The sequence below is a fragment of the Myotis myotis genome, unplaced genomic scaffold, assembly GCF_014108235.1.
Source record: "Myotis myotis isolate mMyoMyo1 unplaced genomic scaffold, mMyoMyo1.p scaffold_m19_p_8, whole genome shotgun sequence".
Lineage (NCBI taxonomy): Eukaryota > Metazoa > Chordata > Mammalia > Chiroptera > Vespertilionidae > Myotis > Myotis myotis.
The window spans coordinates 6,943,584-6,960,753 of record NW_023416390.1 but is presented as its reverse complement, the minus strand read 5'-3'; the positions used below and the strand labels follow the sequence as shown (position 1 = coordinate 6,960,753).

General features: G+C 43.2%; 2 protein-coding genes across 4 annotated transcripts; one reads left to right on the top strand and one right to left on the bottom strand.

The window, feature by feature from the left end:
• Window positions 1-3,950: 3,950 nt before the first annotated feature.
• HSPE1 (heat shock protein family E (Hsp10) member 1) lies at window positions 3,951-6,248 on the bottom strand. The gene is made up of 4 exons (XM_036319353.1): window positions 6,110-6,248; window positions 5,404-5,568; window positions 4,300-4,389; window positions 3,951-4,201 (listed from the first exon to the last, which is right to left on the bottom strand). The coding sequence occupies exons 1-4, from the start codon at window positions 6,110-6,112 to the stop codon at window positions 4,151-4,153; spliced, it is 309 nt and encodes a 102-aa protein (XP_036175246.1). The 5' UTR covers window positions 6,113-6,248; the 3' UTR covers window positions 3,951-4,150.
• Window positions 6,249-6,405: 157 nt separating this feature from the next.
• Window positions 6,406-16,173, top strand: HSPD1 (heat shock protein family D (Hsp60) member 1). 3 transcript variants are annotated; one of them, XM_036319347.1, is made up of 12 exons: window positions 6,406-6,527; window positions 7,528-7,703; window positions 8,867-9,119; window positions 10,452-10,534; window positions 11,029-11,124; window positions 11,525-11,618; window positions 11,895-12,063; window positions 13,548-13,647; window positions 14,404-14,649; window positions 14,814-14,988; window positions 15,282-15,460; window positions 15,556-16,173. In XM_036319347.1, the coding sequence occupies exons 2-12, from the start codon at window positions 7,530-7,532 to the stop codon at window positions 15,706-15,708; spliced, it is 1,722 nt and encodes a 573-aa protein (XP_036175240.1). In that variant the 5' UTR covers window positions 6,406-6,527; window positions 7,528-7,529; the 3' UTR covers window positions 15,709-16,173. The 3 variants fall into 3 exon arrangements, with proteins under 3 accessions (XP_036175240.1, XP_036175239.1, XP_036175238.1); XM_036319346.1 differs by lacking the exon at window positions 6,406-6,527 and adding an exon at window positions 6,583-6,736; XM_036319345.1 differs by lacking the exon at window positions 6,406-6,527 and adding an exon at window positions 7,062-7,423.
• Window positions 16,174-17,170: the final 997 nt, after the last annotated feature.

The following is a 17,170-nucleotide window of genomic DNA, read 5'->3' as shown; positions in this document are numbered from 1 at the left end:
TTAAGTGTTCTTGCCACAATTAAATAAAAAATGAAAAATATCCTATTTCCCAATTTTTAAAATATTTTTGTAACATATACATTCTGAAGCAATAAAAGAAAAAACCCATAATCTTAATAATGATAATATTTGTACAATAGAATAGTTCCCTGGGTAATTTTAATTTCAGTTTCCTAATTTTTTTGTGTAGAATATGGAAGGCAGACTTTGAAGTCAGATAAACCTGAGTTCAATTCCTACCTATGACTTAAAATTTCTGTCACCTTGAACAAGTTCCTCTACTTCTCTGTACATCTTTCACCCATGAGGCAAAGAGTATCTGCCTCACAGGGTTGCTATGATTACAATTAAGCAAGATGACATGTTAAGTGCTAGCACAAATGCCTGGCAAGCGCTCAAAAATTATATTATGAAAATTCCAGTTAGAATTATACATAGTTTGTTTACCTTTTACCATCATTATTATTTTTCTGTTGAACAAACAGTACATAACATATTGTTCTGAAACCTGGTCCATGCCCACAATGTCCTTATTTTGGGTCTTTCTCGTGTCACAATTTTTTTTGCCTATTCCCAACAGAATCTTAGCGCGAAATTCTTTCTTTACCAATTCTGCTAAACCAGCATCACAGGACTATTTCTGTGGTGCAAAAAAAACAACAAAAATTTTTTAAAAAATTCTCTCATCCTTCTGATTTAGGTTATGAATAGAGCTCTGACATTTTAAGTACACCAGGTTTGGATGAACCAAGGTTTGGAAACTGTCATCTTAGATCTCAAAACTCTTGTACTTACTTGGGTCTTCAGAAAACAAACTTGGGGGAATGGGACAGCCAGGGCCTTTGGCCTAGATTCCTAAGTCTGCAAGTTACCAGCCTCATGGCCTTGAACAAGTTTCTTCATCTCTTCCCACTCAATTTTCTTACTGATAACAGAGGGAAACCGGAGCTTACAAGGTTAGGATCTGCAAAGCCCATTATCTAGCTTTGCACAGTAGGAAACTGATGACCCACTTGGGTGCTGTAAAAGTAGAGCTTTTAATCATAATTCTTGTACCTAAATAAAACAAAAGTTAACCCGCAGTATAACAAATGCCACTAAATGCCTTGCACATAAATGCAAATACCTACACTTACTACTTTACTGATAGAAGTATTATCAAAAGCTGAGACCATATTCCATGCCATTTACTTCATTTAGATTTCAATTTTACAAGGAAAATATGGGACACAACTTTTTATTTTTTGGAACACAGCTTTTTAAAAAAATGTTTTTATTGATATCAGAAAGGAAGGGAGAGGGAGAGAGACAGAAACATCCATGGTGAGAGGGAATCATGGATCGGCTGCCTCCTGCATGTCCCTCACTGGGGATGAAGCCTGCCACCCGGGCATGTGCCCTGACCGGGACTCCAACCCCGACCTCCTAGTTCCTAGGTCAACACTCAACCACTGAGCCACACCAGTCAGGCTGGGACACAACTTTTAAGACATGATCCGAATAGTTTATAAGAAACTCAAACAAATTTGATCACGAACACAGAAATATCTCATAGCTGATTTTAGGGGGTGGTATTCAACTCGAGTAGGATTATCTGGGTTCTTATCTTCATTCTCCCTAACTGCTAGAGCTAAATCAAGCTACTTATCCAGTTCTGTGACTCAGTTTCCTATTTGTTAAATTCAACAAACTATGTATTAGATACCTACTAATTGCCAGACATCTACACACACACACACACACACCCTTCCCATGCCACAGTGGTTACCACCAGGATTGAAATGTGTATTGAGTGCTTAGAATTAGCTGACAAAAGTAGCAGAGTCCAGAGAGGATGAAGTTTCAGACAGTAGCAGCTGGAGGTTGACTACCTAAATCCAATTCCTGGCTTTGCCACTTCCTGCTAGGTGATCTTGGCTATCACTGGACCCTCTGTGCCTCACCTTCCTCATGGACAAGAGGAGAATGATAGTAGCCTAGCTCATAGGGTTGTTGAAAAATTAAACCAATTGATATATGCGGAGTACCTGCAACAGAAGCCAGAACCTAGAAAATGCTCCTGACGTGTGAACTGTAATTTTTATCACACTGCCTATCCCGGCATATACAAGGCACTTAGCCAATGGTTGCTATCATACACCTTGCCTTGGATTTTTTTGGCCAAGTAAATTATATGGTAGTATTAACGTTTTTTTTCTTTTAATCTTTATTGTTGAAAGTATTACATAGGTCCTCCTTTTCCCCCCCATTAACCTCTTCTAGTCCGCTCCCGTTCTCCCCTGCCCCCTCCTGTATTAACATTTAAAAACTGGAAATGTTCATCAAATTTTTATAAATATAAAACTTAGTATGACACTAGATTCCACAAATGAATTATAGTTCAATATAAGCTTGTTACAGTTAGGTTGCTAGTTGACTTAAAAAAATTCGTTTTGTTTTACAGAGGGAAACATTCATTTGTTATCCCACTTATTTGTATATTCATCTGTTACTTCTTGCATGTGCCCTGATCCGGGATTAAACCAGCAACCTTGGCATATAAGGCCATGGCTCTCACCAAGCGAGCTCTCTGGCCAAGGCTTGTTGACTTCACCTTTTTAAAATATTTTTTAGACATTTTCATGGTTCAGCCTCTCCCAGGAGTGAAATTTTACGCCACTCCGTCTGGAATTTCCTAACCAACACCAGTGAGGGATTAAGTTCTAGACCTGGACCATAAATGCCGTATGTGCTTCTCTATGCAGTGGCTCCAACCGTCCTGGACAATTGGGCTAGGAGGTAGTCTGGGATGCTAAGTCATTGCGTGTAGCAGTGCCCTCCCCAGCTCACCTCACTAGACCCTAACGTGAAAATATACACAGTGGTACTTTTAGAAGTGGAAGCTGTCACCCCAGCGGAACTGCCTTGCAAGTCTCACTCTTCAACCCTTTAGAAAGTTCCAAGTGGGCAAATAAACCTTTGTACTGGGCCCAAAGCAGTTTTTATTCCAAGCTGTTTCCAACGCTACCAAAAAGCAGATGTCATACCCCATGAACACTCTTTAGAATTAGCATCACTGTTAGCTTACCTGCACCTGCAGAAATCCCTTCCTTCTTTTCAATTACTCACCTTCTTTTGGAACACCATTTGAGTTTGTCTGAACGGGTGTGCGGCAGCTTTGTGCACAGAGGAGTGGTTCTATGGCAAATCTCACAGGGTGATCTGATCATAAAATCCTAACTGGGCAGGTCATGGTGGGTAGTTACACCCCAGGCATAGAATAGGAAAAAGGCCTATCTTTGCCTAAGCAAGCCCTGTCTTGTGTCTGTGCATCTAAATAGATCAACACACCTTTGAAATGCTTCTTTTCAAACTCTCTTCTAAAGCCACCCACCCTCAAGACCAGTCTTAACTATCTGTAATCCAATCCTCTTATTGCCTTCTCCCACATTCATGTAATCTTCCTTACTCTCCAATGCATTAAAAAACCCTGCAAACTACCATTCTGGGAGTACCAACTCTTATAGGTTTGGATGTTTTTTATGTCAACAGATTCTGTTCTTTTGCATCTCAAATAAGTGCCTATTGCCTCTCAAAGAAAATGTAACTGCCGAAACCGGTTTGGCTCAGTGGATAGAGCGTTGGCCTGCGGACTGAGGGGTCCCAGGTTCAATTCCGGTCAAGGGCATGTGCCTGGGTTGCGGGCACTTCCCCAGTGGGGGATGTGCAGGAGGCAGCTGGTTGATGTTTCTCTCTCATTGATGTTTCTAACTCTCTGTCTCTCTCCCTTCCTCTGTAGAAAATCAATAAAATATATTTTTTTTAAAAAATGTAACTGTAAATTCATGGCTTTGTATCAGTATCAAATATTTATGTACTAAGGCTAAATTCAATGTGAAAACTGAAAGCCTTGTTTCCCAGAATTCTTTGCAGGTTACTTAAGAAAAAAGCATAAACTAGAGAACCCTAAAACCATTTATTCATATATTTTTATTTGGAAATGTTTATATCAGTACAGTGAAACTAAATTTTAAAAGACACTGGATGTCATCAGTTTGGATATCATTAGTTTATTATAAAAGAGACACGGAAATTATTTACATGATGAAAGATTTCAGAACTTCAATGGAATGGGCAGCTTCAGGTGCTGCCATTTCAATAGTTCTTCATTTCAGTCTACAGGCTTTGCAAGAATGTCACCATTTCTAAATAAGAAATAGTCCTGCAAATAGAGAAACCATTAGTTAAGGAAAAAAAAAAGCAAACATGTAACTTTTTAAAATTACTAAGTTTTTAAGAAAATACATTAAGTTTACACACCTTGTCGTCTATAACTACTTTGGTGCCTCCATATTCTGGAAGAAGAACTTTATCTCCAACTTTCACGCTAACAGGTTGAACCTCTCCACCCTTCAGAAAATAAGGATATGTATTAGCAAAAACATCTAGCTCACAAACATTCACACCTAACGGGGGTTAATCACATGTGCTCCCTCAAGCCAAGTGTTGAAAAAGGACTTGGCAGTGAAGTGATACGGTATCTACAAGCTTAGTTCTTCACTCCAAGGCATCACTGGAGAGTTAGTTACATTTTGAAACATTGCCCACACGGTGGCTTAAACTAAAACCTGACTTCAGTGTGAAAGTTCAAGAAGTCATACAGGGAAAAAGCTAACTTGAGCTAATTTTTTAATGGTTAAATATTAACATAACCTATGGACCGGACCGTTTGAAATAAGCCAGTTTTTAAAACCATGTGCACACGGTCATGTTTAATTCAGCATTCAAAAACGTAAGAAAAACGTCCTGCGCTGGAACAGACTGCTTTTGGGATTCAATTTCCTTTTCTCAAAAACAGATCTGGAGAGAGACAGGGACTAAAGCGCAGGGCTCGCTTCCTACAGGCTTCCTATTCCTGGCTCCTTGCTAGAACTTTCTTGCAGGCAACTTGCAACAATGCAATTCCCATATTTGACCCCAAGGGCATTATCTGTGTATTCAGGGTGACACTTGGAGAGGCTGAGATCTAACAGTTACCTGGAGGATACCTGGAAGGCACAGTGCAACCGGTTAGCTTCACAGGTAAGCCAAGTAAGGGAAAAGGTGTGTGTGTGTGGGGGGGGGGGGGTTGTCAGGTAGGGCAGCCTCAGAGTTAGAGTAGCCCGATTCTTAAAGGCCCGCCTTCAGCAATAGAAAAGCATAATTCTGTTTTCATCTTCTCCGACTCTCCACGTAAAAACGAGCAACTTCATTTTACGATCATTTTCATTAAAGAGCCAGATCAGACGGGACGGAACTAAGAAAACGACCCGAAAACAATACCAGCTACTTAAAGGGCTACTTTTAATAACAACCAAGGATTTATCTTCCCTTCCACTTCACACACACACACACACAAACAGCTGCAACTTAGCTCCGGTTTACCTTTCCCTTGGAGCCGGACCCCACGGCGACGACGGTGGCCTGCAGCACCTTGCCCTGGGCTTTCTCCGGCAGCATGATGCCCCCCTTGGTGACGGTCTCCGCGGCGCTCCTCTCCACCAGCACGCGGTCGAAGAGGGGGAGGAACTTCCGAAAGGCCTGTCCTGCCTGCGGGAGGGAAAGGCCCGGGTGGGAACAGCGGCCGTGGCCATGCCGTGCACAGGCCATGCCTCGGCGAACGGGACGGAGATCGCAGCTCGGACTGCTCGGTCGGGAGACCTGCGGACGGCCCCGCGCACCCGCCCAGGTCCTGCCCCGTCCCCTCCGGAGGGTCCTCAGCCAGACGGGCTTCCAAAGGCGACCTGCGTGCATCCCAAGGTCAAGCATTTCCCTCCCTTAGGGCACTTCCAGCAGACACTCAAGTCCACCGCTCCGCCCAGGGCCACGCTTTCTGCCCGACATCGCCCGTCCACGGAGGCCCTGCTGGGGACAGCGGGTGGATGGCCGCGAGCGCGTCCCGGCTCCCGCCCCCCGGCCCCACGCCCGCTGCACACGCGCGTGCCCAGAGCCCGCGGCGGAGGAAGAGTCGGGGGACCCGGCGTCCCCAGGTGTCGGGCCGGTGCGGGCCCCTGAGCGACTCCTGCCCCTGCCAACGAGAACCGGCCGGGGGTCCCCGCCCCCGGGCCGACCGGTGCCCACGCGGGCTCACCATGACTCCGGCCGCCGCCGCCCGTGCTCCGCTGTCGCGCCGCGGCCGCCAGGAGAGAGCCGCAGTCGCCGCTGGCCACGTGAACCCGGGGCCGCCCAGCGCGCAGGCGCCCGCCCCGCGCCCCGCCCCCCGGAGGGCGGCAGCCGCGCCGCGCGCTACGATTGGCCCCGAGGCCTCGGCGCCGCCCACTTCCGCGGCGACCGGGAGGCGGGAGAAAAGAGGAGCTTTTTCTAGGCTTTTCCAGGCCGCCTGCCCGGGGGAAAGTCCGCTCCCCGCGCCCCCTCGCGGAAGTGACGCCACTTAACCCTTGACCCACAGGGCGCGCGGCCCCTTCCGGAAAGTTCTAGAACAGAGCGCCGCCCCGGAACTAGCCTAAGTCGGCCGGGAAGGCTGGGGCCATCGGCCGGGCCCCGCGCGGGTAGGGAGGGGCGGGGCCTGCGCGCCGCGGTGCCGATTGCCGGGCCGGGGCCGACGGGGGGCGGGGGCGGCGCCGGCGCACGCGTGGCCGCGGGGCGGGGAGCTTGGCGGGAGGGGCCCAGCTCATTGCCGTGTGCGCCCTGCACTCTGTCCCTCACTCGCCGCCGACGGCCCGCCTCGCCGCCCGCACGCCCTGCCGCTGCCCCGCAGGTACGCGGCCGCCCGCGCCGCCTCCCCCCGGCGCCCGGGACCCCGGAGCGGCCCTCCCCCTGCTGCGATGGGGCCTGGGCGGGTCGGCCCGGGCGAGCCTCGGGTTCCCCCCGGCGCCGCAGGCCCGGATCGGCCGGCCCAGGCCCCGCGGGTCGGGTCCATGCGGTGCCCGTCACGTGCGGCGTGGGTCGCTCGCCGGGCAGGCGCGGGGGGGAGGGCTGGCCCGGAGTGCGTGGCGGTCGGGGAGGGTGCACCCCTAGGGCCTCCCGATGCAGCCCCCGGCAGGCCGGCTGCGGGGAGAGGGGTCGCAGCCGCGTGGGGACTAACTCGGGCCCCGCGGGCTGGGCGGGGTGCGGCGCCTGCACCCTTGACCTTGCTCGGGGCGTTCGGATGGGGAGACACGTGGGGCCCCGCGGGGTGGGCCGGGCCGAGCAGCCGGTGCAGCGGCCTAGCCGGCGGCCCCGGGGACACATTTTGCTAAGGTTTTTGCAGAGTCGGGGATATTTTTGCTCCGCTGACCCCCGGGTTCACGACCTCCTTTCCCGCGGACTCGGGGTCTTGGGGCGCGTTGGAGGGGTTGGCTCTCACGGCCGTTTCAGCAGCGGAAGATGAACGCGCTTTCGCTAGCGGCAGCGGGGGCAGGGCCCTGGCTGCAGACGGCTGCCCCGGGCATCGGGGCTGGCACAGGTCAGCCCGGTTCCCGTCCGCCGTTGGTTCGGTGGCGCGGGTGGCGCCTCGGGGGGTGCGGGTGTGGATGTACCCCTGACATGCCTGTCTCCTCCGCTCCCCAGAAATGCTTCGATTGCACACAGTCCTTCGCCAGGTGAGGCCCGTGTCCAGGGCGCTGGCTCCTCATCTCACTCGGGCTTACGCCAAAGATGTAAAATTCGGTGCCGAGGCTCGAGCCTTAATGCTTCAAGGTGTCGACCTTTTAGCCGATGCTGTAGCCGTTACTATGGGGCCAAAGGTATCAGTATTATTTTATTGTCATTGATGGTACTGTGAGTTAATTAATATTTTACTGATGGCAGATAGTCACGCTGAACTTGGACAGTATACGAGTATCCATTTTTGAGAGAACCCAATTTATATGTAAGTTCCACATTAATGGTTAATTTTTTTTTTCTTTTTCTTATATGTAATAGTCTTAAAACTTACATTTAGGAAATTTCATTTTGTGTGATGTGTGATGTAATCCATTGGTAACTCAGAGCTTAAGATGGATTCTTAAACTCCAGGTAGGGTTCACCTTGCTTGCCAGCTTTTGTTAAATTTTGGATTGTTTCCCAGCAAATAGCAAGCATAGAGGGAAGGATGGCACTTATCTCCTATAATACCTAAATACGTTCTTGAAGGTTCTAGTTTTACCTACTTTTTTCTGCTGTCCCTTCTGTTCCAAAGCACATTTGAAAATTTGTCTTGCTTAACATGAGACTGGCGAGTGAGTAGTAATAAATTGAAGAGGCCTTTGACGGTTGTGCACAGTGGAGTGATGGTTCATTTTAGTTTGAAAACAATTCAAATATCGAAGTGATCCAAACTGTATAAGTGAGGCATTGGAAAGGAGACATATGTAATACTTTAAACAATAAAGAATTAAGAAAAAAAATAAGGCATTGGATGCCTCCCAAATAGCTTTGGTTCAAACGAAAAGCTGCCAATACTCTGCAGCATACTTGAGAAATATTTAATGTTCAGTGGCCCTGCAGGAGTGACTGTGCTTGCCTTGCAGTTAATATTTTAGTAACTACACTTTAAAGCGAGTTAAAAGTAAGTTTTCACATGACTTTCAAGGTAGCAGGCACTGGGGAAAACTTGAAGTATAAGTAACGTGAAGAATTTCATTATTTTTAGAGTTTTTATGAGTTTATTTGAGCATAACTGATTATAGTTGCCAGGAAGATCTAAAATGCTCCTGTTTTATAACATCCTTTAGTCTCTAGGATTTTTATCTTCTAGAATACCTTATCGAAAATTATGCACTTGACAACAACAAGGTGTTTTTCTTTAAACTAAGTTCATTGATGAACTTGCCCTTGAGGTTTATGCTGCAGATCTGATAATATGTTGAGGCTTTCAAGTGTGTGGTTCTGTAACTTTTCCCCCTTCTTTTTCCCTCTGCAATTACAGGGAAGAACAGTGATTATTGAACAGAGCTGGGGAAGTCCCAAAGTAACAAAAGATGGTGTGACCGTTGCAAAGTCCATCGACTTGAAAGATAAGTATAAAAATATTGGCGCTAGACTTGTTCAAGATGTTGCCAATAATACAAATGAAGAGGCTGGGGATGGCACCACCACGGCTACTGTGCTGGCACGCTCCATTGCCAAGGAAGGCTTCGAGAAGATCAGCAAAGGTGCTAATCCAGTGGAAATCAGGAGAGGTAGGAATGCCTCCGCATTGTCAGACATTGTTTGAACTGTCCATTGAATTAGAAAGTTGATTCTTATTTCTCTTCCCAAAAATTCTCATGCTGAATATTCCTTTAGCAAATAGTGATTGAATGCCTCCCTGTGTGGTGAGCACTGTACAAGGTGGTAAGGAGGAAAATGAGACATTTCCTAAGACATTTCCTGTTGTCAGTCTCCCCATCACCCTGAAAGCTAATATTTTTAATGGAAGATACAGTATGTACTGTGTATCTTGAAAACAGTCAACTTCTGGGGATTAAGCAGAGAGAGATTGTACAGTTCTGATGCTTTACCTTAGTAAGTAGGGCCTAATAAGCAGCTAAGTCGCCCAGGATGTCACAGATTTTTTAAAGCAGATTTTTACTTCTCTCTCTCCTTCTTTTTTTTTTTTTTTTTTAATTGATTTTAGAGAGAGAGAGAGAGAAACATTGATTTTGTTGTTCCACTTATTTATGCATTCATTGGCTGCTTGTGTGTGCCCTGATCAGGAAATGAACCCACAACCTTGACCTACAGTCTAAGCAACTGAGATACCTCTTAACAACACATACTTTGTTATTGGCCTGCATTTTGGTTATTATTGCTTGTTTCAGGAAGCTAGACCACTGTTTGTTATTTATTTAATTTTAGTCCTCTCTAGAGGAGTGGAGATATTTTTTCATTGATTTTTTTTTTCTTTTTTTTTTTTAGAGAGAGTTTACGGGATGGGGGGAGAGAGAGAGAGAGAGAGATCCATGTGACAGACACATCATTTGATTGCCTCCCACACGTGCCCCTTCCAGAGGCACATTGGATTGGGAATGATTTATACAGAATGAGTTGAATGGTTAGATTTTTGCCAGTTGTACACCTCAATTCTTTTAGTCTAATTTTCAAAATATTTTGGCATCGTGAGACTTGATTAAAGTTCCTGTTTCAGTGCATGCCATCCAGCTCCATATGATTTGGAAAAATTCTGGTACAGAAGCAGTGTGTAAGCTGTTCAGGCATGAAAACATTTATATAAATCAAAAATTTTTTAATATATTTTATTGATTTTTTACAGAGAGGAAGGGAGAGAGATAGAGAGTTAGAAACATGGATGAGAGAGAAACATCGATCAGCTGCCTCCTGCACATCTCCTACTGGGGATATGCCCGCAACCCAGGTACATGCCCTTGACCAGAATCGAACCTGGGACCTTTCAGTCCGCAGGCCGACACTCTATCCACTGAGCCAAACTGGTTTCGGCATAAATCAAAATTTTTATGTGACATGTAGACATGAGAGAATAAGTATTGTAATGATGTTTATTCTTGACTCAGGTGTGATGTTAGCTGTTGATGCTGTGATTTCTGAACTTAAGAAGCAATCTAAACCTGTGACAACCCCTGAAGAAATAGCTCAGGTAGGGATTTTTCATAATATTTTGTGGTAAAGTAAAATATTTAATAACATTTCATGGAAATCATACACCAATTTCAGAATAACAGTACTACTCAATCACCTACATGGAAGCATTTTTCTTACTGAATACTTGCTAAAATATTTAAAAATAATTCAGTGATCATGACACGAGTCTTAATGGACTGCTATTTTATTTCTGTATGCTATAAGACTTATTTGTATGTATGTGGTAGTATTGCTATGTTTGCCAAAGGAAAACAAAATAATGGGGTCAGCCTCTTTAATTCACTGTTTTTGTTTAAAAGAATAATTGCATGTTTCATGTCTTTTGAAAATAATGTAGCCAAATAATAAGTTGAAAACATAAAACCCCCTTCCTCTGTTGTCCCCTCCCCCCATGGATGTATCCATTTGGAAGTTACTAGGAAAAGGAGGGGAGTTGATGGAGAACACTAACCTACCTTGTAATTTGGAAAGGTAACTTGATCGTTTCAGGTTGCTACAATTTCTGCAAATGGAGACAAAGAAATTGGCAACATAATTTCTGATGCAATGAAAAAGGTTGGAAGGAAAGGCGTCATCACTGTAAAGGCAAGTGTGTTTTCCATGGTAGCCTGAAATAGATGTCAGCACAAAATTCTATCCGTATGTTTCTAAGAGTATATTCTATTTTATTCCTTCATGTGTACTGTCAGCACCTGTATAGAATAGAGTACTTAACTCTGCTTTGTGTGAGTTACTAGCCTTTGCTGTGAGGAATGAATCCATCCTGACATAAGTGATACTGTCTTCTGGTTGTAAACATTAATTCAGATAAGCTTTCTGAGAATGTTTTCAGCAGTAGAGTAGGATGCCATGGGGCATTTACATACTCCTACCTGGATCCCTTAAGTAAGACAAGTGGGGTCAACTTGTTAATCTGGTCTGTAGGTACAGTTTTTGTGTTTCTTTAATGAAATTCATACAGCTAACTCTTTGATTCTTTTCATAGGATGGAAAAACCCTGAATGATGAATTAGAAATTATTGAAGGCATGAAGTTTGATCGAGGTTATATTTCTCCATACTTTATTAATACAGCAAAAGGTAAGAGCAAGTCAATGACTGAAATATTTTAAAAATACGTTGTTTGCTATGTGTCAGACTGTTGGCATTAGTTGGTGTCATATCTCTGAAAACAAATTCGTATGTTACTGAAGTTAAAAAGTATAAGAAATAGAGAAAAAATGTGAACTTATTGGTGACTTTTACTAGTAAAGTATACTAGAACTTTGATTTATAGCTTTTTCCGTTACATAAATTTCAGTCGTTTTCAGAATATTAAAGTTCTAAAGTTGGTTTGAAACGTTCATTGTTTTGCAGGTCAGAAATGTGAATTCCAAGATGCATACGTTCTGTTGAGTGAAAAGAAAATTTCTAGTGTTCAGTCCATCGTACCTGCTCTTGAAATTGCCAATGCTCACCGCAAGCCCCTGGTCATAATTGCTGAAGATGTTGATGGAGAAGCTCTCAGTACACTCGTTTTGAATAGGTAATGACAGTGATATTTGGTTTATTTTTCTAGATGAATAATTTATATTGATATTAGGAATCTCCATTATGTGCCTCCACCCAGAGTTCTGTGTAACACAGGTGTGCTTCATGGACCCTTAGTCCAGTTATAATGGCGGCGTATTTTTTAATTGGATCTCAAAGTCCTTAATGTTTTGTGCAACTTTCTCATAGCCTAATTTTGTATATGGTATCTTTCTATTTTTATAAGTGTTTACAGTTATTTTTAGGTAAATGATTAAATTTTGTTTTCATTTTTTTTTTAAAAAAAAAAAGATTTTTCTGGAAAACTATGTTCACAATTACAGTTTTGCATGGGAAAAGATCAGTAAACAACTGCCGTACCAAAAGTTTCAGATCTAAGTGTACTCAGCAGTGTTTTACATAATCTGTTAGAAAATTTATATATATATATATGTGTGTGTGTGTGTGTGTGTGTGTATAATGTTTTTTATTGATTTTTAGAGAGAGGGAAAGAGAAACATTGATGAGAGGCTGCCTCCTGCGTGCTCCCTACTTGGGATTGAGCCTGCAGCCTGGCCATGTGCCCTGACTGGGAATCAAACCAGCAACCTCTTGGTGCATGGGACGATGCTCAAGCAACTAAGCCACACTGTCCAAGGCAAAAGAAAATTTTAATTAGTGAATAGTCTGAACCAGAAATAGGCACTCAACCTAAAATTAAGTGAGGTCTATTCACACTTAATTTTTAAAATCTATAATGCATTACTTTTGACTTTAAGACAGGTAATGTTAATGCTGTAAATAGAATCTTAGGGCATTACTAAACTATGTACTCTTAAGGTAAGAATTGAGGTATATCAGAAGTAAGGTTTTCCAATTTTATTTTAATGGAAATGCACAAATGAAATAGGTATGTATGTATTAGAGATTACACACCTTGACCTGATCCAAAAGCTCTGAGTTTACTTATCCTGGAATGATTGTTAGCTTGGATTTGCATTTTGGATTATTAAAAAAAGCCTTAGAGATTGTGGAATTTGAAGCTAACATAAAAACAAAAACAATAGGCTTACAGAGTTTCCATTGGGCCATTTTTATTGGTAGCTGAAAAGTTGGATGTCTTATTTACTTGCCATATCATTAAAGCTTATCCACTCTGATTTTTATTTGACTTTTTTTAGTAAAATAGACCAGCTGTCTTGAAGTGTGTGTATTCCTTTTGTTTCTCAATCTGGTCTCAAGGGAACATTTCTTTGATTGTATATTCTAAGTATTCATTACCTGCTCAAATTGCTATTAGCAACATTGACATTTAAAAAGGCACTAAATTAAGAACACTGCTTGCTCAAACTTTAATAGCAACTTAATCTAATACTATATGGAACCCATGGGGTAAGTGCTGATTAGATGACCCTCAAATTTAATAATTCTCATTTTTCAGTCTGTGAAATAGTTACCTTTGTTTTTAACTTAACTGTTATTAATTACTGTTCCTAACAGGCTAAAAGTTGGTCTTCAGGTTGTAGCAGTCAAAGCTCCAGGTTTTGGAGACAATAGGAAGAACCAGCTTAAAGACATGGCTATTGCTACTGGTGGTGCTGTAAGTAACATAAATGTGGTGTGGTTTACGGAATGTTACTTATACTTCCAGGTCTAAAGTTAATATGTAGAATTTACACTTTTTACAATCACAGAATTGCCAACTGAACTGCTTACTTAATCTCTGTTTCTGTTGCATGTCGGGGAGGTGGAGGCTGGGTTAAGCTGTGCCACATTCCCTTCTCTACCTTATTGACTAATCTAGTTTTAAGAATATAGTAAAAAGACAGGGGACTTATGAGTTAGTTCTGGTTCCACCAAAAGTGTGACCTTGGATAATTTCCTGAGTTTACGCTTTTCTCATATAAAGCTCAAATATTGAGGGTTAAGTGAGAAGTTGGAAATGCAATGGAAGACTATACTCAGTGGTCTGAAAATCTCACATTTCAAATAAATAACAGTAAAACAAGATTTTTTGTTTTGTTCATTAAGACACTGCATGCTGGCCGAAACCGGTTTGGCTCAGTGGATAGAGCGTCGGCCTGCGGACTGAAAGGTCCCAGGTTCGATTCCGGTCAAGGGCATGTACCTGGGTTGCGGGCACATCCCCAGTGGGGGATGTGCAGGAGGCGGCTGGTCGATGTTTCTCTCTCATCGATGTTTCTGACTCTCTATCTCTCTCTTCCTCTCTGTAAAAAATCAATAAAATATATTTAAAAAAAAAAAAAAAGACACTGCATGCTGTGTTACTAATAAACATTTAGTATAATGGAAAAACCATCACTGAGACTTGCTTCTTTTTCAATGTTTTTGTTAGGTGTTTGGAGAAGAAGGTTTGACTCTCAACCTAGAAGACGTTCAGCCTCATGACTTAGGAAAAGTTGGAGAGGTCATTGTGACCAAAGATGATGCCATGCTCTTGAAAGGAAAAGGTGACAAGGCTCAGATTGAAAAACGTATTCAAGAAATCATCGAGCAGTTAGATACCACAACTAGTGAATATGAAAAGGAAAAACTAAATGAACGCCTGGCCAAACTCTCAGATGGGGTAGCTGTGCTGAAGGTAAGAGTTCATGCTTGATTTCTTGGGCTCTTGTTCAGGGGATTAGCTTCCTCATGGAGATACTTGTTATTTAAGCTTTTAAGTAAATTAGGTGCTAATGACCCTTGGCTGTCAGCATCTTGAGTCAGAGAAGCCGTACTAACTGGACTGACTTTAATCTTCAGGTCGGTGGGACAAGTGATGTGGAAGTGAATGAAAAGAAAGACAGAGTCACAGATGCCCTCAATGCCACCCGAGCTGCTGTGGAGGAAGGCATTGTTCTGGGAGGGGGCTGTGCCCTGCTTCGGTGCATTCCAGCCTTGGACTCTTTAACTCCAACTAATGAAGATCAAAAAATTGGTAAAAAAGTTAACTTAAAATGAGTTTATTTGCATCCTGTTTTTAGTCTTTCTGTTAGAATAATGTTGCCCACTAAATGGGACAGTAAATCACAAAGCAATTTCCAGAATAACAAAAGTACAATAGCACTGATGTCAAGAGATGAAGATGCATCATCATTTTCAGGGGAAATGATTTGGCCTGTAGTGTATTCCAATTGTAATTTTCCTGTGTCAATACTCTCACAAGTTGAATTCTGTTTTAATATTTATAAAAGAAAGAAATAAGGTGGCTAAAATTTGTTTTCTTTATAGGTATAGAAATTATTAAGAAAGCACTAAAAATTCCTGCAATGACCATTGCTAAGAATGCAGGTGTTGAGGGATCGTTGATAGTTGAGAAAATTTTGCAAGGTTCCTCAGAAATTGGTTATGACGCCATGCTTGGAGAATTTGTGAATATGGTGGAAAAAGGAATCATTGATCCAACTAAGGTAAGTAGCTGATCACTTTCTAAAAAGTCTTTTAATAAGTCCTCCGTTTTAATTTACTAAGTAAAAAGTGCTATTTTACAAAACTCTTCCCCTAGGTTGTAAGAACTGCTTTACTGGATGCTGCTGGCGTGGCCTCTCTGTTAACAACAGCAGAAGTTGTGGTCACAGAACTTCCCAAAGAGGAGAAGGACCCTGGGATGGGGGGGATGGGCGGCATGGGAGGAGGGATGGGAGGCGGCATGTTCTAGCCCTGGAATAGAGCTTTACCATCATCACTGAGGACTGAGAGGAAGCTCAGGGCATCTCCTCACCTATAACTTCAGAGAAGTCAGTTGAAGGAAGTGACTGAAGAAAAGGCTGGCTGATGTTCAAGAAAATCACTCTAACCATCAGTTACTGGTTTCAGTTGACAACATACAATGGTTTACTGCTGTCATTGTCCATGCCTACAGATAATTTATTTTGTATTTTTGAATAAAAATACATTTGTACATTCCTGATAAGTGCAAGAGCCATGTACCAATGTACTGCTTTCAATGTAAATCACTGAGGCATTTTTACTACTATTCTGTTAAAATCAGGATTTTAGTGCTTGCCATCACCCGATGAGAAGTGAAGAAGCAGCCTTTCTGTGGAGAGTAAGAATAATTGTGTACAAAGTAGAGAAATACCAATTATGTGACCTTTGTGTAATAAAATTTGTTTAACGTTAATTGAATTTTTATTTTCATCTGGGTCAGGGACTAGCCTAGTCTAGCTTGGAGCTGTAGCACCTGATCTGCTCTAGGTGGGAAGGAACTCCTCAGGAAAGCCCTGGGCCTGCTCTGTAGTCTGGTGTAAGCTAGGCACTGAGGCAAACGTTTCCGCTGTCCTTATCTTGTATACATAGCTCGGGCAAAAATGGAAAAATACAATCCACCACAGGTCAAAAGCCTAATCACTTAAAATCCTGCACCTAAAAACAATTTTGCAGTTAGTTGATTAGAAGAAACGGAATGGGAAGTACTTGAGATTTCTAGTTGCTGTTAGAATGACTGGGGCCTAAAGAGATTAACGAGAAAAAAGTAAGTGCTGGGCCTGAATGCTTGGATTATTTTAACCCTCTGAACAATCTTGGATTAGGGAACACTTGCTAAACTCTTGCTACAATTATGTACAAGCCAGGTTGACAACTGCAAGGTTGGTTTATTAAGAGTTCTGAGTTGCCTTCTCTGGAAAAATTACCTTTCCCCTCTTTGTGAGGATGTCCTCAGTCAACCAGGCAAAAACCAAGGACATTTCCAGAGAAAAATCTTACCGGTTTCATCTCAGTAGCATCTCCCCACCCCAATTCCACTCACCAGGTGCCACTTCAAGGAGAAAGGGGTGTTGCTTCCCCCTTATAATGCAGAAAGTATAGTTGGCCGATTGTAGGTCCACAGTCACGGCCTCTAGACTGGACTAGATGGAGCACCCAGGGGCATTGATATTAGGCCAGAAGGCTTGGGTTTATATCCTGTCTCGGGTTCTGGACATACTTGAACCTCATGGGTCAAAAGGGATGGCTAGATCTAGGCAATATTACGTATTCCAGGGTTCCCTCACCAAAACACCAGCTACATGCTGCAGGGGTGGGCAAACTTTTTGACTCGAGGGCCACAATGGGTTCTTAAACTGGACCGGAGGGCCGGAACAAAAGCATGGAGTATTTGTGTGAACTAATATAAATTC